At 42.7% G+C, this 23,135-nt stretch overlaps 1 protein-coding gene across 3 annotated transcripts in view; it reads right to left on the minus strand.

Annotated features, from left to right (window-relative positions):
* Positions 1–23,135, minus strand: part of PIEZO2 (piezo type mechanosensitive ion channel component 2) — a 1,161,909-nt gene that overhangs the window by 321,983 nt on the left and 816,791 nt on the right. For all 3 annotated transcript variants that reach the window (XM_085607342.1, XM_085607341.1, XM_085607340.1), the window contains one exon: positions 8,244–8,404. In XM_085607342.1, the coding sequence (XP_085463468.1) occupies positions 8,244–8,404 (161 nt within the window). The remainder of the gene's footprint in view (positions 1–8,243; positions 8,405–23,135) is intronic.

A 23,135-nucleotide genomic window follows, 5' to 3' on the forward strand; every position in this document is an offset into this window, starting at 1 on the left:
GCTCCATAGTGTTTTCACTTTAAATGAACTAAATTGATTGCATCTAAACTCAGTTGAAATTAAAAGTATGTTATATGCCACAGTGTACACCGCAGTTGATTCCTCCTAACTCATTAGCCAATATAGTTGTATCCAGATACCTGAAGATGTTTACAATGCTAAAATCTCATCCTCATATTGACAATTGTCTGCTCAAATTCACCCCTTCATACTGTAGTGTTCTGCAACCAAGCCACCTCTTTTGATATTTCCAAGTTATACAGTTTGGTCCATAATTCTACCACCTACCTCACACTATACCATTAGACAATATGTGATTCATAAACTGTGTAAGACAAAGTATTGTGGTATTGGGCTTCTCCTTCTTTGGAGCAATATCATATATATGTTCACATTGATAAGTTCTCCCGGACTTGAGAGCAGAGCAATTCCCTGTTTACATTTTGTGTCTACCTTTCCCTAACTTCTTAGATTCATATGTGGGATCTTTTAAAGATCTGAAAAGGCATATCCTGAAAGGGATTTAGAAAAAAATGCAAAGTAGGTGCTCCCTTGCCTCATCATGTCGGATGAAAATATAACTGAGATTTTCACCTTCTTGACATTTATGTATTCTGATACATACCTATCACCAAAGAGAATGCATTGTGCATTTGTATTGCTCATGCATTATTGATTTTTGCTGTCAACTTCAATGGTTTGCTTACAGGTAAGACTAAATGCCATGTATGCAACATGTCTGTGATAGGATATGAAGCAGATACCGAACTACAGTTTGGAGAGAGGCTGACAAAGTGAAACGGCAGTTCTCATCATGCTAAATGTTGCTTTACAATTACAAATGGAGTTTTTTGAGAAACGACCCCCAAGCTGGAACTTTCTTTTTCACCATTCATTAATCCAGACTGCCTTCTTTAAGTGGACAAAATGGACAACTCTCTGTATAATCTTGTGTGGAAAGGAAATAAATTTAATCTTGAATTTCAGTGGGTTGAATGGGCATGGTAAAATTGTTGACATGCTCATTAGTTTGATTTGCAATGCCCCACATAAACTAAAATAAATATGAATACAGTTGCAGCTGCTACATGGAAGCAGCAGTGGTGCGGGTGGGAAGGAAAGGGCGGGGGGGGGTCCCTTAAAAAAAAAAATCACTCTGCTCCCGGCCGGCTGGGTGGCCACCACGCCTCTCCTGCCTACTCTTCCTGCAAAAAACAGGAACCACCAGGGCTCCCACGCTCCCTGCAGCTAATCGCAATGCTGCATGCAGCGTTGTGATTGCTCTGAGCGCCGTGAAACGTCACTCAGCTAGGGGCTACAGGGGCGGGCATGTTGAGAACAGGGAAAGTGTGCATGACTGTTTTGGGTGGCCTGAGAGGGTTGACTTCACAGTCATTGCACACTTAGGAGGGTTGTACCACTCCTCCCCTGCCTACTTCGAGGCAGTGGGGTGAAGCTCCTCCGCCTCAGCAGAAGAGCCGCCACTGTATGTCTATATATATATATATATATATACATATATATATATTCACTGAAAAAACCATAGGTTTCACACATGTTATAGTTAGCTGGACATTTCACTCGTACAAAACCATTGAAATTCCCCTGTTATAGTTAGTTCAGCTAACTATAACTTGCGCGACCGCAATCCACTGCTGATGACGTCACATATTACATCACTCATGACATGGTCAGTGACATCACTCATGACATCACTGATGACATCTCAAATGACATCACTGATGACATCACTGATGACATCATCCTTGTGTAAGAGTGGCAGACCTCCTCTTATCCTAATATAAACTTTGATACGCACATTGAAAAATACAAACTAAAGTTTTGAAAACTATAGAGATACCAATACCAGTTAGAACAACCTATTCAGTAATTCCAAAATCTACATACGCATCCACTCATTCATCAACACTTCTATATAGTCACTCATACATGTACTCAGTCATCATATGTACTTATACACCTATACATCCTGTTACACACCTACACTCATACATAGAGTTACTCACACACATACTCACACATGCAAATAAACATCCATTTACTTGCATATACAGCTATACACACACCACTACACTTACTTCTACAGAAACGTACACATACTTACTCTCTTAAACAATCACTTATAGAAACACATACTTATTTATACAGGAACTCTTCCAATCTCTCACTCTCATATATCCTCACTTATATACATCAATACTCACATATACTAGTTTAAAACATATGGACTTACTCATAAAGACACTATTGAGATAGTCATTCACTCTCTTACTCACCCATACACACACTCATCCACCCATACTGTCCTGCTCACATACTGTCTTCAAAACACATACAAACAGTGAGTCACTCATTCATGCATTTATACGCTAAGTAACATCCCCCACTGAACCATACAGACACTCATACTGATACTCTAAAAACGAACTAATAACCCATATACACACTCATGTAGCTACTCACCAACCCATGCAGCCACTTATACACAAAGTGAGACACTGATACAGATATTTAAATATTTAAACATTACTCACTAATACTTGTATTCACTAAGATACTGTTAATAAGTCAGTTATACAATTAATTTTACAAAAAAAACATCCATTTAGACACTTATTTACCCATTTATTCTTCCATTAACCTTTAGATATACATATATAAAGAATATTTATTTTTCAGAAAGACACATAATCACTGGATGATGTCATCAGTGATGTCATCAGTGATGTCATTTGAGATGTCATGAGTGATGTCATGAGTGATGTCACTGACCATGTCATGAGTGATGTAATATGTGACATCATCAGCAGTGGATTGCGGTCGCGCGAGTTATAGTTAGCTGAACTAACTATAACGGGGGAATTTCAATGGTTTTGTACGAGTGAAATGTCCAGCTAACTATAACATGTGTGAAACCTATGGTTTTTTCAGTGAATTTGCAAGGTTTTTTAAATGCTAATTCCTAACTATAACGTGTGTGAAACCTATGGTTTTTTCAGTGAATTTGCAAGGTTTTTTAAATGCTAATTCCTAACTATAACGTGTGTGAAACCTATTGGTTTTTTCAGTGAATTTGCAAGGTTTTTTAAATGCTAATTTCTAACTATAATGTGTGTGAAACCTGTTTTTTTTAGTGAATATGTAAGGTTTTGTAAATGCTAATTTATGTATGTATTATTATATTTTTTATATATTTATTTTACAATATGGCTCAGCTCCTTTTTTTTGAATTTGGATAAAGTTGAACAGCATAGTTAATATCTTCTATAAACTTATAAACAGTTTAAATGTTTTTTATTTGTTTTAAGGGCTTTTCATGGTGCACGCACCGTGCGCGCTCCGCGCTATATTTATACTTTTTTTTTTTTTTTGGGACCTTAGGGGTCTTTCATGGTCCCCCTGAGAAGGCCTAGGGGGTCAGGGACTGTCTACCCTGCCCCCTTTTCACGTTCTCCACTTGTGTTTTTAGCTCTCTTCTGCCTCTAAAACTAAAAATGGCAGCTGGGGGGTGCGCGCACCGTGCGCGCACCCCGCGATTTTTTGAATTTTTTTTTTTAAAAATTTCACCCTTCGGGGTCCTTCAGGGACCCCTTGACAAAGCCTAGGGGGTCAGGAACTCTCTACCCTGCCCCCTTTTCACGTTCTCCACCTTTCTTTTTCACTGTCACACACAAAATGGCGTCCGACCCTTCCTGATTTCGACCGATTGGAATGTTGACTGACATCTAACCGCCAATCATAATTACGCTCGCGGACATTTGGTGCGCGCCCCGTGCGAGCACCGTGCGCACAAGGTGCGCGCATATAGATATTTATGTACTTTTAACTGCAATTTTCTCAGGAACTACTGAACAGATTGACACCATATATGCAAAAGGCACATGCCTGACCTGAGGACTACCTCTTTGCCAAATTTCAAGTAATTCTGTTCAGCCGTTCGGGCTGTAACTTCGACTAAAGGTCCTATGGGAAAATGCATGGGGAAAACGCGTTTTGGGACCCCCCTTTTTTCTCAGCCCCCGCTTGACGAATCACCCCGAGACTTTCAAGGTAGGAGCTGAGCGGAGCGCCCCATTAGTTTTGAAAATTTTACGAAGATAATTCAACCGGCGCCAAAGTTATTCAAAATAGAATTTTCAGATTTCCTATGGGAACTCGGTCCTAACTATAACTATCTACTGGCGACAGCCAGTAGATAATATATATATATATTACCTAGTGTCGGTCATCACTATGTACTTACAGTTAGGATTGTTTTTCCATAAGAAAAGCTTTTCTTTGCGTAACTAATCACTTTAACAGAATTTGATGAATCTCAACGAAACTTTCCAAAAAGGTGCTACTTTTTGACTAGTTTGTGCATGGCAAGTTACGGAGTGATCCATCAAGTGGTGGCCTAGGAGAAAAGGGGGGCCCAAAATGTAAAATCCCCATGCTTTTCCATAGACTTCTTTAAGACGGGCTGCAGCAAATACAGCTGAACAGAATTACACTAAATTCGGAAGGAATCTAGAATTTGTTCTGCAGATTGTGCTATTTGTGATTTAGTGTAAATCTATTTAGTAGTTATTAAGATATTAAGGGTCAAACAAATATAGATATTTGGACAGTTGGGCTTAAAAATGGAGCATTCTGATTGACCCAGGTAACTTTATTTTTGTTCGGCCATCTCACTCCCACGGGAGTCAGACTTATGCGAGAGTGAGCACTCTGATTGGCTGCCAGCAACATGAGAAAAATGTTACTGGCAGTCAATGCAGCATTTGGGGACATAGGGCCTGATGTATCAATATTAGCAATAGCGAGTCACGATTAGGAAATCGCTATTCCTAATGTATGAAACTCATAGAGTTTCATTTAGCAATTCCTAGTGAGTGTGGGACCACTGCCTGCTCTAAGCAAATGTTTTCGCAACTATTCAGAAAGGGGAAGAGGTCACTTGGGGACACCTTCCCTTTTGCGAATGGGTTACCACCTACTGAAGTAGGCAGTAAAATGCAAATGTTTAGCAACCGCATTTTGGTCGATAAACATTCATACATACCACTGTGATTCAGAATTAGGAAGGCACGCCCTAAATACACCCTTTCCTAATACCGAATAAGTATGTATTTGCAAGTCCAAATTGCGAGTCAGTTTCTGTTACTGAATCGCTATTTGGGGATGATACATACCAAAATGCATTTTTCGTTTCACAAATGGCCCAACGATCAGAATTTGCCTGTTTGTGCCTGGAAAAAATGCTCAATACATCTGATCCCTAGTCACTTGCCCAGGAATTAAAATAATTGCTCAAGGGGACAGGGTAGGGATACCCTAACCCACTAGTCCCCACAGGCATGACCCAATGGGACCCCCGGGGTCGAAAAAGAAAAGAAAAACAGCAATATATGCGAGACTCTTGCTCGAACAAAGAAAAAGATGGCAGCTAGGCCACATTTAATTATCTTATTCTCTGGGGAGCCTACCCAAGGGTTTGATTTCATAAAGGGGAGGGAGGCCGCATGGAGCCTCCTAAGGCCCTGGGGAGCTCACCCTGGAACCGCAATTACTTTTTATGGGAAAGGGGGCTGCATGGACCACCTTCCTGAGCCTCAAAAGGCCCTAGGGAGCCCACCTTGGGGGACGATTACTTGAAGGGAGGGGGCACCTCCCTCGCTGAGCCAATAATGGCACTGGAGATCCTACCACCCAAGGCCAGCTTAAGAGCTAAGTCCCGAGGAGCCCACCCCCAGGGCATAGCGGTTTCTCTGCCCACAGCGGTGTAGGCAGGGAAACCTGTATGTGCTCTTATTTGGCGGTAGCATTTCCAAAACTCCCGCCAAGCGGCAGCAAACACCGTATCTGCTTCCAGCGGGTGAGAGCTTAAAAAAAGCTCCTGCCTGCTGGGAGCACAATTTAGATCCATTTCTCTGCCCGCGCTGATGTGGGCAGGAAAACAGATCTAAATATTGCTCCCACCCATGGGGTGCAGCATTAGGAGCTGCTCCATGAAGGCAGGATCAATGCCAGTGCCCTCTGGATGCAAGGAGCCGGCTGGGGATGCGGGGTTCCCCCAACTGCCCCAACAACACTATGGTGGGTGCCCTGGGTGGGCACCAGGGCATCCACCTTTCAGAGTGCGGGCCCAGGGGGATGGGTCCCTAGGGTCTAAAGCAGCCAGGGGAGGGGGGCCACATGCCCCCTCCCCCTGCTATATGAGCTGGGCCCTGTGAGATGGGGTCCCAGGGTCGGAAATCTGCTTGGGGGGGCTGAGTTCCCCCTCCTTCTTCAACATAATGCTGGGCAAAAGAGATTGGGTTCCCGGGGCTGAAATTGGCCCAGAGAGGGGGCCGCATGCCCCCCTCTCCTACGTATGACAACAGGCCCTGAGGGATAGGGTGTCCGGACCTGATATCAGCCCAGGGAGTGGGACGCGTGCCACCTTCCCATGAAAATTGCGATGTGCCCCCTCCTCAGAAACAATAACTGCAGGCACCCAGGGATGAGTTCCCCAGTGGCCAAAATATTCCCAGGGAGAGGGGCCATATGCCCCCTTCCTCTAAACAATACTGCCAGGTACAGAGGGAGTGGGTCCCCAGGGTCGAAATCGGTTGAGTGAGTGGAGCCACACACACACCCTCCCTTTAAAAAAACTTCACAGCTCTGGGATCTCTAGGGCTTAACAAGGCTTGGGGAGGGTGGCCACCCCGCCCCCATTCATTAAAAACAAATGGCTCTGGGGGATGGGGTCTCCGGGTCCAGGCCCTATGGCAGCCCCCCTCTGCGCACAGCTGAAGGCCATGCAAAGAAGGGGGTTGGCTGTATTGGGGGTGTTGGTTGCAGGGCCTTCGGCAGTGCTCAGCAGGGGGTTGTATTTACGTATGGTAATTAAGTATTACTTTACATAAAAATACCTTAGACGTAAAGAACCAAAGGTTCAAGTAACGTAATAGTTAGGTGTAATAAAAATATCAATTTATTTAAGCTGTCATTTGAGATGTCATCAGTGGTGTCATAAATGATATCATTGAAAATGTCATGAGTGATGTCATATGTGAGATCATAAGTAATACTAAATTATAATCAGCTTAACTGAAAGATTCAGGTAAAGATATTCCCTAGGGCACACTAACTAGCATGCTTTTTAATATTCAAAACATTAGAATGATCCTTCAAGGCATGATCGAAAATAAGAGTAGAAACACCTCATTATTACATGTAGAGAGTAGCTATTTTTTTAAAGGGATATTCAATAAGAAAAGAAAGCTCTACTACCATCCTACTCCCAAGATCATTCCATCGTCTTTTTGGCATAATTGCACATAGGCCATGAATACCAAACACTAAGTTAATTGAATGCATATCTGCCAGACATCCTTGACTTTCAGGTTGGAACTGAAAACTGCTGTTTTAACAATATAGAAATGCTACTTTCAGGCATATTTGGCAAAGTCAAATAACCAGATACTAGTACAGTGCTTAGCATGATGGTGAATGGCCCAGTTAAACCAGACTGTTCTCCTGCCTGAGTAATTACACCTTTTGAAGTTTGCACTAAGAGTATAACTCCTTGAACCACCACTGACTTAAAGACTAATGCACATCTTGTTTTGGAGAGAAATTAACATGTGTCTGAAAGAGTACGTGACAATGGTATCTGAACACCTCGTTATGCTGACTAATGATACAGATGATGCAGATTTATTATGTGGCAAATGACACTAAAGTCACCTGAGAGTGCACAATACTCGCCCCAACCAGGACTACAGTGTTTCAGACTGTGGGGACAAGCATGTCCCTATTTCTCTACTGAAATTTCAATACTGGTAAGAACTAACCACTTTGACCGCAAATTACATCCTTACCTTTCTGGCTTTCAGAAGCACGCCTTCAAAATGAATAGCTCTATGTGACTTACTGAAGGCAGATCTGCATCCTGTTAGTGTGTTGTGTTTGAATATGGTTGCTGGAAAAGCAAGCTAAAATATGAATAATCTCAGGCATTGTGCGAAGACAGTAAAGCTGATCCTCTTTTCAGCTGGAAATTGATGGAGGCGATTGATTTAATGGAATATGTTTTTTTCTGATCCTAAGTACATCGCAAGCAGGTTGAATTATTTTCACATGCCTAAATCCTATCCTCTTTTTATTTTGGGTGGACATAGTGCTCTCATGCAATCATTCATTCTGAAAAATCATCAAGCAATTTAAAGTGGCTTGTTCTGTCAAATACTACTTACTTCTTTCACTGTGATCCAAATGATGTAGGAAGAAACTATTTTGATGATATGCAATTCCAAAATCCACCACACAAAAACCTGGAGTTTATGAAAATATTCCAGGAATTTTAAGAAAAGCACAGTGAGACGGTCAATCACAAGATGCCATTTGTTCTTTAGATCTGCAAATGTGAGAAAAATACAAAGTATTCTGTAAAGTCACATTAACCTCTTGAAAAACTGAACATATTCAAACACTACACAGAAAGATAACATATTTAATGTGTCTACGCATAAGTTAGAATGATGAGGTGGGACACATAACTGAGATTTGACACTTGTAAAGCTCCACTAACGTGGTAAGTTTAAGCAGTAGACAGATGTATTTCAATCTGTTTTTCCAGCAAGCATTTAGGCTTATTTTCAAATACACTGATATAAGGAACTAAACATTCTATAAAACCTAACATGTCCTCTCTTATGTCCTATTTCTTGAACTAACGTTTAATTTGACATATTCACTATTTGAGACTACCAGAAGGAAAAATAGCAAGAAGAGAAAAAAGTGAACATTCTTCCTTCTCTGAGAGAGGTGGTTTCTGTGGCGGTGGATTCAGAGTGGCATAGATGAGTGAATAAAACTGAGATTTAATTACTTTCTGTCATGGATACAGTGACATATCCTATTTGTACCTTGGCTGACCTCCCTCTGGTATGTGTCCACCTCAAAGCTGATAAATCACAAGACAGGACGGAGAGATTGACATTGCCTGCTTCTCCTCCCTGGTCCCCATGTCCCCTGACGTCATCCAACACAAATCACAAAGGAGAAAGTGTCCCAGGGCAACCCAAACCTATTTGCAAATCAGTAACCACCTTATTTGAGATTTGGTAACAGATCAATGGTTGCTAACGCAATTGCGGGTGTAAACCATTAAAGCATACCGTACCTAATTGCAATTTGCAATTAGGAAGGAATGCTTTTTTTTTATGGTCATCCCTAATTGCGATTCAGTATGTGAGCCCAAGATGCTTTTAAAATCTGCAAAATTGGTTTAAATTCTCTTCAAACTGTATTTGGTTTTATATACGGTGAGAATTTAATAAACAAGTGTTCCCAAAAAAAAGAAACACTTGCAATTCCATATATATCAACACACACACTAAAGTACAATTCTGTGGTCATGGTCTTAGGTGCTACACAAATATATTCGCTTGCACTTTTCAGGAAACCTTTCTATCACTACAAATAATTTACCATTGTGGATTAGTATTCCCAGCTAATGTAGTCTGTCACTTATTCTCCATAAATTAGTTTTTGCTTTTCTATAGATCCTTGAATACTCCCAAGTAAAACAAATCAGGTAATAGAGTCGCTGACAGGAATGTCTTTAGAAACTGCCTTGACTTGAGGAAATTGTGGTTTAGGCCAGCATGATCTTCTGTTTCTTTTAAGTTCTACATAATAAAATCTTATGACATTTAGGATCAATGGGTCCTTTATGTGCCCCTTTCTGTTTTTTGAGGCACATGCTTAGATTGCTAATGCTTCCTTAGATGTTCACAGTATCAAGTTGTGTGTAATGTGGCAACAATGCTCACATGAGGTAGAATGAATCTCCCTAACTGATATGTTCTTATTATGTGCTTCAGCCACTTGGCTACATGCATGGGACTGGCTGTTCTTTAGACCAGCGGTAAACTTCCACTTACGTATTCAGAAGCGACACACATGGGCTACTCAAGCCACAATGCTGCACAGAGCGGCCAGTTTGAATTACACAATATGTCCCGACTATCGACGGAATGACCAAAGCTCTGGGAGCTCCTGCAGCCAAATGGCTCAAAAGCCATTCAGGGTTCATTAAATATCTTCAAACATTAAGATTAACAGAATAATGAACAGAAGTAGTTCACGGTGTGGCCTGGATTAATTAATACCTAGTACACAGTTTTACCAGTTTGTGTAATTTTCACATAGGTTTTTTTACTTCAGTTTTCACCACACTACTCTAATCTTTCCTTTTTTATTTACTTCTTCTTGGAGAAAAGAAAATATTTACGGAATATCTGAAGCATGACAGGGTGTATTCCATTTACGAACTGTTGCAATTGAATATTTACTACCATTTGAGAGTATCCAATTTTCTAGAAAGTTTGACAATTTTGGACATTTTCTTGTTACAATTTTTACCTTAACTGCACTATGCAGGTTAAAAGTTTGTTGTTTTCCATGAAAAGGCTAGTGACATTTTGGACTGCGTCTTTTTTAAGGGAAACTAAGTAGTGTTGTCCTGGCGGGGAAGTGAAACAAGCATTGGCAAAGCCAATAGGTCGCGTTTATGCAAGAGCTATTGGTTTTGCCAATATATTTCAGTTATGTTGTACACCAGCATGGCTGCTGTTAAGCATGACTAAAAGATAGTGGCATAGAGGAGAGTGACATACAGTGGAGTGTCATAGCATGGAGTGGTGAAGTCGAAGAGTGCAGTGGTGGGGCAAGGAGTGGAGTGGACTGGACTGGAGTTTTGTGGAGTGTTGAGAAGTGGAGTAGAGTGGAAGGGCATAGAGTGGAGAGGCATGGTAAAGTGTCGTAGAGTGGGGTACAGTAGAGTTTCATGGAATGTCATGTAATAGTGTAGAGTATAGTAGATTCATAGAGTTGAGTAGAGTCATAGAGTGGAGTGTCACAGGGTGGCGTAGAGTGGAGTGGTATAATATAGAGTGGAGTGGCATAACGTAGAGTGGAGTAAAGTGGAATGGACTGTTGTAGAGGGGAGTAGAGTGGCATAGAGTAGAGTGGAGCAGAATGGAGTAGAGTGGCCTAGGATGAAGTGACACAGAGTGGAGTAGTGTGAAGTGGAGTGTGGTAGGGTGGAGTAGTGTCATAGAGTGTAGTAGAGTGTCGCAGAGTGGGTAGAGTGAAGTGTTGTGGAACGGCATGAGTGTAGTGGTGTAAAGCGTAGTAGTGTAGTGTGGAGTATTCATGGTGTGGTAGCGCTCTGCCATTACAGACAACACATTTTCCATTGAAATGGCCATTACAGATAAAACTATACAGCGCACAAACAATAAGGCATCTATTTGTGTACTGATTTGTTTTGATTGTATTAAAGTATTTGTTTTCACTACACTTTTAAATTACAAAACATTTGGCTTCATTTGTGCTTTCCTAATTCTGATATATAATGAAAATTAGCACAGCTCATTTAAAAACATTTACATTTTGTTGTGCACTAGAAAAAACATTTTTTCCAGTATAGGCAAGATTGTCACATAAATCCTCTCACTTTGAAGTCAGAGAAAGAAAAGTAAACACCAAGCTCCCTCGGAAGACAGAGCCTGACATTTGCCCTCTGTCTTTGAATGCACAGCAAATGTGACAAGACAAGAACAAAATGTAACGGCCTGTTTCACAAAATGAGGACTCGTGGAAGAATACAAGCTTTTCTCCTCGGAGGGACAAAGACATGCCGGACAGCCTAAAACAAAAAAAGCCAGCAAATGAAAAGCCAGAAAATGTAAATTTCTAAACCACAAATTCAATAGTAAGCAATAGGCATTCCCAGGAATGCTTTCAGAATGCCCACAAGAATAATTTTCGCAACCAGACAGCTGGGCTCTCTGGTAGGCTTTGACCTAAGAAACCTGCTGCTGTACTGCAATGCAAAAAATCTCCTATGCTGGCATTTGAAGCACTGGGGGAAGAACATAAATCTCTCTACCACAATCTTCTGTGGTGAAGCTACTGAATACTAAATGGAGTCCTGTTGGAAGAACATGGTTTGAGGGTGCTAACTTCCACAGCTGATCTTGTTACTGACCACCCATGGAAACTGCCCCCTACACCAGAGTGTGCTGACAGAGACTGTCTCCGTCCCACCCTGGAGAGCGACTATGGGGACGCAGCAGGACCAGGGAGAACAACACTGATGTGTCTGGTGGTGGGGATGTTCATGGACATGCTCTTGGCTACCAGTAGTGGGATGGGGAAGTAGCAACAGTAATAATGAGTCAGACCTAATAGGCTGCATCATGGTACAACTCTAATCTTAGGGCAACAAGTTTGTATAAAAGCAAAACGGGCTTGGCAAAAACTCAACACGGTGCTGTTGAAAGATGCTTAACGCACCAATTAAAAGTATATAAAAACAGGTGCAATTGGCTAAATCTCAATATTAAAATGAAAGCATCACTACAAAGGACGGGTTTAAAATATACAATGTGTTCAAAAGACCGCAATCAGTCAGATCAATGCCTCACAAGAAATATACAATAATTTAGCCAACTTTTTGAGGAAATAATCTACAATCTTATGACTAAATTAGAAGGGGGGGGTGGATAATCCCTCTTGCATTGTGTCATGCCCAGTTCAGGGCCTTTCACCCTCTTCTGCAGTTAGCTGGCTCCATTTTACAATGGCCTCCTATGGTGACATTCTTTCAACTTGGACCAAGCACTGATCTGTTTTGCCCCTTGACCCCTGCCCGATCTCTTGTCTGAAAAATGTTTTCATGACTCTGTTACCGGTAATTCAGGTGCTTTGTAACTCCTCCCTATGGTTGGGGGCAGTCACTATGCAATGGATGTCAGCCATTGGTATTGCGTTCATAAAGAAACCATCATTGGCTCTATTAGTCTTGGCTAATTTCTGTCCTGTATCATTGCTCTCCATGATGGGTAAAAGTTTAGAACAACAGTTGCCAGCTTTCTTTGAGGATAATCAGCTCCCCCATCTTGCTCAGTCAGAATTCAGGAAGGTGCTTAGTCCTGAAACAGCTTTGGCTAAAGCAAGAAATAATATTTGTTTAATCCTGTACAAAGGCAGTTCAGAGGCCCTTGTACTCTTTGATATGACAGCCACTTTTTATACCATCTGTCATGCCATTTTGTTAGATAGGCTGGCAGGATTTGGTGTGACGGGCACCACATTTAAATGTTTTTCATCTTTCCTAGATGGTCAAAAGCAGACTGTATGGATGGGTAATTTTCATTCTACCATCATGCTCACAGCAGTGGGAGTGACTCAGGGCTCTGTAATGAGTCTCATGTTATTTAATCTGTATGTCTCTCCCCTAGCTAATTTAATCAAAGACTTTAGTTATTGTTTCTGTGCCTATGCTGATAATACACAGCTGCTCTTGAGCTTGAATGGTGACCCCCGACTGTATTGCTGCCTGCATGAATAACATTTCAAGCTGGATGAGGTTCAATCGACTCACCCTGAATGGGCATAAGACAAAAGTGTTCATGTTTGGTAATCAACATATGTGGAGGCACAAATGATGGTCTGAAAATGTGGCCCTTCCTCCCATTTCAGTGAAGTTGGCAAAAAAGGAATAGTCTCTTACCTGTAACTCTTGTTGTGTCATAGGGGAATTTCCATTATATTCATAAGCACTGAATAGTCCCGCCCACATGTGGGGACCAAGGAGCACTTCTTCAATATATACCTTTTTAGGTGTAGACGTTCGCCTTTCTTCAAGAAGGCCTGCAAAGACACTTAAGGAAGAGACAGATTAAGGAAGCCTATATACATAGGCTACAATGGCTGAATTATTCCTCATGAAGTCAAAAAAGGACCAGACCAAAGTATTTGTGTATAATTTCAAGATATTTTGGCAAACACCAAAAATCTCCCTCACAAACACTTCATTATGATAGAGGTGAAGGAGAGCAGGGCAGTGTAACTGTCATTATAAGGTTAAAAATAGAGACAGCGCCTTTTAGAACCCAGAGACCACCAGTATCCCATCATGGTCAGCAAGTGGACGTTGCTCCAGTTAGTTTTTTAAGGCGATGTATGACAATAGGTAGATTCCATAGATTCCTCTGTCCATTCCTCTGGGAAGGAGGGAGGGTTGCTTATGACTATAATGGAAATTCCTCTATGAGAGAACAGGTGTTACAAGTAAGGAACTATTCTTCTCTCATAGGGGATTTCCATTTATTGTCATACGCTCTGAATTGAGTGGCAATCCCATCCCCACTTAGAGCGGTATAGAAGACAGAGGATCAACTAAGGTAGGCTTTAAGAAAATAGATCGCTGAGGGAAGCCTGCCCTACTTGAGTGTCTGGTCTTGCATCAGAGTCTAGGCAATAGTGTATGGTGAATGTGTGAACCGATCTCCATGTGGCTGCTTTGCAAATATACGCCATAGAGATATTTCTCATTACAGCAGTGGTAGCCGCCTTACCTCTAGTGGAGTGTGCTTTAAGTTAAGCTGGCAGTATTTTGTTAGCTTTTTGAGATCACAACTTGATACAAGAAACTATCCATCTGGAAAAAGCTTGTTTGAAAGTGGCTAAACCCTTATGGACTGGACCATAGTTGATAAATAATTGGTTAAATCTGTGGATGTTCCATGCTTTATTTAGATAGAATCTTAAAACTCTCCTCACATCCAGGGAATGAAGAGTTCTTTACGCTGAAGTAGAGGGATTCTGAAAGAATGTAGGTAATGAGATGGTCTGGTTGACATGGAAGTCTGAAATCACCTTGAGAAGGTATTTCGGGTGAGTTCTCATGACCACTTTGTTGGAATGGAAGACTGTGTATGGTTCGTGAGAACATAGTGCTTGGATCTCACTAACCATGTGAGCTGATGTTGTAGGGAGGCTCCGTGAATTGGCTCAAAGGGATCCTGCATAAGTCATGAAAGCTCTATGTTAAGTTCCCAGGGAGGTGAGGGATGTCTAATGGGAGGGAAAATCTTCTTAACCCTTCTAAAATAAATCCTTTATCACAAGGATTGTGAAAAAAAGAGATTTGTGAAGGACATTTTCTGTAGGCAGTAAGCGCTGCCAGATGAACCTTTATAGAGAGAATCACAAACCAGAATTAGTCAAGTGTAGAAGGTATGGAAGAATGACATATTCTTGGCTCGTAGGAGGGTCCACGTTCTTAGAGGAACACCAAATGCAAAATCTCTTCTACTTGAAGGTGAATGCAGAACAGGTGGAAGGCCGCTTAGCCTCCTTGAGTATCTCCATGCAGTCTTGTGGCAGGTTCAAATGTCCGTATAGCACTAGCTCAGGAGCAATGCAGCCAAATTCAAGGAGGAGAGTTTGGGGTGTACCATCAGACCTGCGAATTTTGTTAGTGGGTCTGGTCCGCATGGCAGCTTGAGATGTGGATGCTCCGACTGGTGAAGCAAGTCAGTGAACCACCATTGATCTGGCCACTCTAGAGCCATGAGGATCACTCTTGGGTCTCGAGTGGGACAGCCTGATTAGGACTGCCTGGATCAGGGGAGTCTGTGGAAAAGCGTAAAGATATTTGCCGGACCAGTTGATCCATAGGGCATTCTCCAGTGTCCCTGGATGGTAGTACCTGGAGGCAAAGCCGCTGCATTTTCTTTTTCCTGCAGTGGCGAACAAGTCGATGGTTAGGCTGCCCCACATTTGGAAGATATTTTGCACAGCCACATAATGCAAGACCCATTTGTGTTTTTCATTAATGCTTGAACATTTTGGACACCTGGGAAGTGAGTTGCTGTGCATTTCAGGTTCCTGGCTAAGAGCCATCTCCAAATCCCCTGGGCCTCTAGTGACAAGGCTTTGGACCTCGTCCTCCCTGCTTGTTGAGGTAGTACATGGTGGTTGTATTGTCCGTCTGAACAAGCAGGGTCGTGGTTGTGAATGATGGGTGAGAGGCCTTGAGCTCTAGATAAACTGCATGGAGCTCTAGAAGAGTGATATGGTAAGTCATCTCTCTCTCCACCCATGTGCCCTGAATCTGGAGGGGATCCATGTGGGTTCCCCAACCTAGTAGTGATGCATTTGTCACTATGGTCTGAGAGGGAACCGGTTTGTGAAATGGCATGCCTTGCAGGAGATTGGTTGGAGGGTGCCACCAATTCAGGGACTGTTTTACATGTATGAGCAGTTTGCCTTCCCAGTTGCCTTTCAGTTGGTCCCACTGGTCCTCTTGACATTCTTGGAGAGGCCGCATGTGAAGGTGAGCATTTGGGGTGAGGAAGATGCATGAGGCTATTGAGCCGAGAAAATATGGTATTGCCCTCACTGTTAAATGAGATACCTTGATGCGAGTATGAGATTTCTGATGGATCGACAAGCATCGCTCCTCCGAAGACCACACTTTTGCTTGTCTGATGGAGGCTCCCAAGTGATGCAAATTCTGAACTGGAATTGGTGTGGACTTGTTGATGTTGACATGATGCCCCAACCATTGAAGGAGATCACAGTGTCAATTGAAGTGAAGTTGGGCTTCCTGAAACATTGACACCTTTATGAGCCAGTCGTCTAGGTATGGATAGACAAAGATTCAGTGCTTTCTCAGATGGCCTGCCACCACTGCCATGTACTTTGAAAATGTTCTGGGTGCTGACTTTAGTCCAAATGGAAGTACCATGTACTGATAATGGTCCTTTACACAATGAACCTTAAACATTTGTGATGCTCTCTGGTGATTGGAATGTGAAAGTATGCATCGTGAAGGTCGGTGGAGCAAAGCCCATCTCCCTGGTATAATTGGGGATCGATTTGATGTAATGTCAGCATCCAGAACTTCTCTTGCTGAATCTACTTGTTGGCTATTTTGAGGTCGATTACAGGTCTGAATTCATTTTTGTCTTTCTTTTTCACCAGGAAGTTCCTAGAGTAAATGCCTGTCTCCCATTGTCTGTAGGTAACGGCTTCCACTTCCTTCTTCTGTAAGAGGATGTTGACTTCTGACTGTAGCAATGTAAGATGGAAATTGGATGGTTTTGGAGGAATGGACAATGGCAGGGTGGTGAACCTGAGACAATATCCATTTTGCACAATATTCAGAACCCAGGCGTCTTTTGTGATGTGTTGCCACTCTGTCAGATAATGAGAAATGCTTCCCCCTAACAGTGTGGGTAAAGGAAGAGGGGGAAGAGAGGACTCATACTTTGGATCCTATTGCCTGTTTACCCTCTTGGGCAGGCTGTTGGCAGAGCATCTTCTCATCTGTTTTCACTGCTGCTGGTACGACTTTTGGTGTTGCGAATGAGGTGTACCTGTGTACCACTGAGAGATTTGAACCCTCTGAGAATGAAACCAACGTTGGTAGGGTCAGGACGATCATCTCTGTTCTTTTGGTTTTTCTAGACCCACTGCTTTGAGGGTCTCCATTTCGCTTTTCATTATTGCCATATAGTCATAAGCGTGACTTCCAAAGAGTGTGGCAAGTTCTGTATATGTTGTTTTGACACCGGTTTGAGGGATGTGAACTGGCACAAGCATGCCTACATAAGGTAACTCTGTGACAGTATGAATGTGTGACTAGAATGGAAGAGTCCGCCACTGCTCTCATCATTGATTTGACACCATAGCTCCCTCGTTGACTATCTCCATGAAATCTTGTCTCTTAGGAGATGTTCAGCGAAATTCTGGATGGAGTCCCAGAGGGCTCTGTCATATCTGGCCAAGACAGCTGTAGCGCTGGCTGCTTTAATTGATGTTGCTGCCGTGATAGAGACTTTGCAGCCTGCCGAGTCCAGTTTCCTGCTCTCTTCGTCCGGAGGAGCAGATGATGATGGAGATGTGGAATGGTACTTCTTGGCTACTAATATTACCACAGAGTCTGACGGAGGATCAGAGCAGAGGAATAGAGGGCCTTGATCCAGAGGCAGGTATTTCTTTTGAAGCCTCAACGGACCAGGCCTGTGTCAATAACAGCTTAATGGCAGGTTATAGCAGGTCAGGGACCAACAGAAGTAGGGACCTGGAAGCTGTACGTTGGTGTCAGATCCCGAATATCACAGATGTGTAAGGTGTTGGTACGGACATCTGTATATTCAGTTTAGCCGCCCCTCATACCAGGACCTCTTGGAAGGTTGTAATCTCATCCACAAGGTGGTGGAGAGTCCGATGATGTTGGAGAATATCCTCCTGTAATCCTGGAGGAAGTATCTGTATGTCTTCTGTAAGATCTTGATCTTATATTGTGAGACCTATGGCATTGACGAGAACGGCGCAAAGATGTTGATGAGTGCCTAGGACTATGATGGCCATGATGGCGAGAATGGTAGCGAGCTCGAGAGCGGAACCTATTCCTCAGAGCTGGAGTGCCTCTAGGTGAAACTGGAGTCATTGGAGGAGGCGCTATTGGTGGAGGTGGAAGAGGCGAGGATGGTTGAGGAGGCAGAGGTAGTGCCGGTGGTGGTGGTGGTGGAGGAGGAGACAGAGGTGGAGCAGGTGACGTAGGATGAGGAGACTGCGATGATGGCACCAGAATGGGGAGGGTGAATACACTCTAGAATATTGAGAGTCTGGAGAAGAATATCTTCTTCTCTTCTCTCTTGTCTCCTGTTGTCTCCTTGATATCGAAAAACTCTTCGACGTCAACATTTCACTATGACATTTTGAAGTTGTTCCACTCCTCAACGTCGACCTCCCCTAACGCCTCGATATTGAGCCACTCCTTCCGGACGATGATGCAATTCTTAACCGCAGCCTGCGAGTCGACAGTGTATGGCCTTTCAGCGCCGACTAGGGTCGCCTCAACGACAAACGGAGTCGCTTCCTCTGAGTCGAGCCAGATTTGATGGGAAACAAGTCAGAGCCGTACCTTGAATCGATGTCGATCCTCTCGACGTTGACCAGGACCGATGTTGTTTTTGGCCAGAACACCTCTTTTCAGACCTCCCATGTCCCCTAGAGGTTGAAGAAAGATCACTGGTGGAAGATTGACCTTCCCCGTTGCTCTGAGATCCCACCTTTAGGCTGTGTTTGTTGGCATCATCTCTCTTCGGTCCCATAAAGGCAAATCTTCTGCCTTTCACATAGGTGCGTCACGAAAAATTCCTGCAATGATGACTTGGGTCAGAAACATGAGATGATGGTAGACAGATGATACAGACCTCATGAGGGTCTGTTTGGGCCTTCTTCCTCCCACATCTTGGGCACTTGTCAATTAGTGAAGGCATTTTATTTGACAAAACACCTCACTTTTCTGTCAGAAAACAACAGAAAAAGGCTGGGAGAGATGAAAGGCATTAAATAAAGGTATGTCACCAATTTCTGTAGAGAATTGTGAGGGAAAAAGCCTGAAAAAGGCTGAGCTCAATGCTCCAGGGCCCTGTTAGCAGATGCAAGAAAAAAGAACTGAAACAACTGCCACCTGCTCAGCATGATGGGGCACCGGTAGTCTCTATTTTTAACCTTATAATAACAGCGTATAATGCTACACTGCCCCCTCTTCTCCATCTCTATCATAAAAAAGGGTTTGTGAGGGAGATTTATGGTGTTTGCTAAAACATCTTGAAATTACACACAAATAATTTGGTCGGGCCCTTTATTGACTCCATGGTGAAGAACTCAGCCATTGTAGCTTATGTATATAGGCTGCATAATCTGTCTCTTTCTTACGGTCTCTTTGCAGGCTTTCAACACTTAAGAAGATATATATTGAAGAAGTGCTCCGGGGTCCCCGCACGTGGGCGGGACTATTCACTGCCTATAACTTTAAATAGAAGTACCCTATGAGAGATCTTGGGGATTATTTTTTACTCTAAATTATCTTTTCTTCCACATATTAACAACTGGTTTCCGCATATATTATACTATTAAGAATCATCCTTAAGATTCTCCAATTGCTTCCTGCTGCCTTTAAAACAACGATGGTTCGAACTGAGATTCTTTCACAGCTCGATTATGAAAACTCTTTACTTTGGGTATTCCTAAAAATGCCATCAGAAAGCTTCAAGTCGACTTAAACTTGGCAGCCAGACTGGTGCTTGGATTGTGGCATAATTATCCAAACAGCTTTGTAAAGTACACTGCCTACTGACTATACCTTTCTCAGTCTGTGTGTTGTTTGCTAAAAGAGCAATAACTAAATGTAAACCCTCTTTTTCCAATATAATCCAACCAGGACCCTAAGATCCTTCTGTAAAACTCAGCTGGCTGTTTCACGATTCAAGAAAACCAGAGTTGGAAGAAGGATGCTATGTGTGATTATCCGAAAAGTCTGGAACAGCATGCCTCTTCGCATCTGTTCCCAATCTAACCCAACACAGTTTCGAAAATATCCTATAACGTATTTATTAGATCTAAATATCTAAATCAGTGTAGTTAACCTCTGCTTCTCTTTGTGGACAGCAGACTTTCTTAGTGCTGGTTCACCTCCTCTTGAGGTATATCTGTTTGTGCTTTGTAAATGTCCTAAATAGACATACATAGACATAGGCTTCAGCCACTGCTGCATATAGCCCACCCCATACCGCTTATCGAGGACTGTGAGAGCCATCAGTCCCCAGTATGCTACCTGTGCCGCTCATCCACTCATTCAGACCTCTTTGACCATTCCTGCCTCTTGCCCTCACAAAGTGTTCCTTCTCATGTGCCACAGTCCTGCGACAATATTAGTTTCCCAAGCAGCGCAAGAAATGACGGTGTGAGCACACCTAGTGCTTACTTGGTGGGCCATTAGTAACACAAGGGCAATTATGCAAACTTTAACCCTGGAAATGCCACCCCAGGCAATTCAATAATGCCCTGCTGGCATGCTCTGAGGGATTCATAGTTGCTTGCAGGTAATACTTACACAATTTACAGTCTGGTATTGTTGACACCCTCCGCTATAATGCTACTCCTCCATCCCAATGGGTCTCATAACTCCTTCCCTATTTTTTATGCCACTCTGTGCCATCCCTCAGGTAACATATTCCAGGTACAGTGTTTATTTCCAACTAGCGTGAGAGAGTACGGAGGGAAGAAGCTGTCTTGGTACCCTTGAGCAAGGAATTGTGTGTGGTGCACCCATTGCCGAGCTGATGATGCCTTGTAGGTGTGTGCATACTTGCCAAAATTCACCGGCATAAAGGTTCTAAGATGTACAAGTTTTAAAATCACTAATTATTATAATGTTGACATCACTGGGAATGAAATCACACAAACTCTGACTCCAATATGACATCAATTCAAATCAAGTTACATACCATAGGTCAGACATCAAAGGATGACAGAAAATGGCTTCTGACCTAAATGGCATCATGAAACATAAATGTAATGACATAAATGAGTGAAATTTTGCACTAGGTAAACCATCTTTTCCTCAGCAAATAGACGGGTGCCTTGATATCAGTCAGCAACTTCAAGGATACTTTCTCTGCCCTCTCCTCCATGCTCTGTCTATCCCCTTCCCTTTCTGTGCTCTCTCTGTCCTCATGTGTCAACCTGGGCTCCTTCATTTCTTCCCCCTCTTTGCACCCCTTGTTTACCCCTTCTGTTGTACTGTGCCCTCTTGTCCCCAGCTGGAGTGCTCTTTGATTACCCGATCAAGGTTGGTCAAAGTCAAACCTATCGCAGTTGTAAATGTTATTTCTTTTGCTCTTTCCCGACCTTTCCATTGAATGGTCCTTTTTGTGTACTAAAATGATGCAAGGCACAGCTTCCAGTGATCATTTACACCCGTCTGAGTCCTGCTGTCGCAGTGGCACTTGTAGATAAGTTAACCCCTTGGGTGTGTCGGGTCACATGGTCACATGAATTTTTGGTCCCAGGCTTGGCGGCCATCTAGGTATACCTACCAAACCCACACATTTCTGAAAACTAGAGACTCGCGGGAGTCCAGGAAGGTATGGCTTGCGTGGATCCCCCAACATTACCCTACCCAGAATCCCCTGCAAACCTAAACTTTAGCCGAAAAAATCACTTTTTTCCTCAAATTTCTGTCTGGGAAAGTTCTGGAATCTACGTGGATCCACCAATTTCCTACCACCCAGCATTCCCCTAAGTCTTCCGATAAAAATGATATCTCACTCGCGTGGGTGGGTCAAGTACCCGTAACAGGCAAGGGCCCAAAACGCATTGAGGCGACATCAAAATAACCTATCACAAAACAATACCTTGCTGGACTCCCCGGGTGTCTAGTTTTCAGAAATGTGTGGGGTTGGTAGGTTTCTCTAGATGGCCGCTGGTATATTGCAATAATACAGCTGTCATAATTAGAAGAAGTTACAGGTGAAAAAGTTGACACAAATGGCTGTTTTTTTCAACTAATTTACATTTTTTCCTATATTCAACTGTTAGTTTCTATAAAGAAACCTTGCAGGATCTACACAAATGACCCCTTGCTGCATTTAGAATTTTATCTACGTTTCTAAAATGTATAGCTTTCCAGGATCCATTGTTTCCTTCATACCCATTTCTACCATTAACTGGAAGGAGGTTGAAAGCGCAAAAATAGGCCAGGTCCCAGAAAAATGACAAAATTGTGTAAAATATGTTGGGTTTCTGACAAAAGTCCGCTTGCCCCTGAAAGCTGGGAAAATTGTGATTTCAGCACCACAACCCGTTTGTTGATACCATTTGCAGGGGAAAAAACAGACGCTTTCATCTGTAGCCCTTTTTTCCCATTTAACAAAAAATAAATAAAAATTTTAGCTATATTTTGGTTAATTTCTGGGTCCCCTCCAGGGGAATCCACAAACCCTGGGTACCTTTAGAATCCCCATGATGTTGGAAGAAAAGGACGCAAATTTGGCGTGGATACCTCATGTGGTCAAAAAGTTACAGGGGCCTAAGCACGAAACTACCCCAAATAGTCAACAGAAGGCTTAGCACAGGGGGGGGGGGGGGGATGGTGTGGGGGGGGAAGGCCTAGCAGCGAAGGGGTTAAATGTCTACTCGCAGTTTCATTTAGAGTAGTCTTTTTCATTGTGCCAGTGTAAAGGGGCCATCAGTTTCCCGATGGGCCTGAGTACTATCAAAGCAATTCTGCTCTACTTGGGGAATATATGTGTTATATTATTTACTGCATTTTGTAAGCGGTTATTGCTTCTTTTAGAAAAAGCACATTAAAAAATCACTTAAACTGAAAAGGAAAAGAAACAGCTGCTGCGAAGAAGTAGAAATGTGCTGCATGCCAATAAACATTTTTGCGGTCTAGATTTCACAATAGTGTAGGCCAGACATAAGAG

This window comes from Triturus cristatus, chromosome 5_2, assembly GCF_964204655.1.
Source record: "Triturus cristatus chromosome 5_2, aTriCri1.1, whole genome shotgun sequence".
Lineage (NCBI taxonomy): Eukaryota > Metazoa > Chordata > Amphibia > Caudata > Salamandridae > Triturus > Triturus cristatus.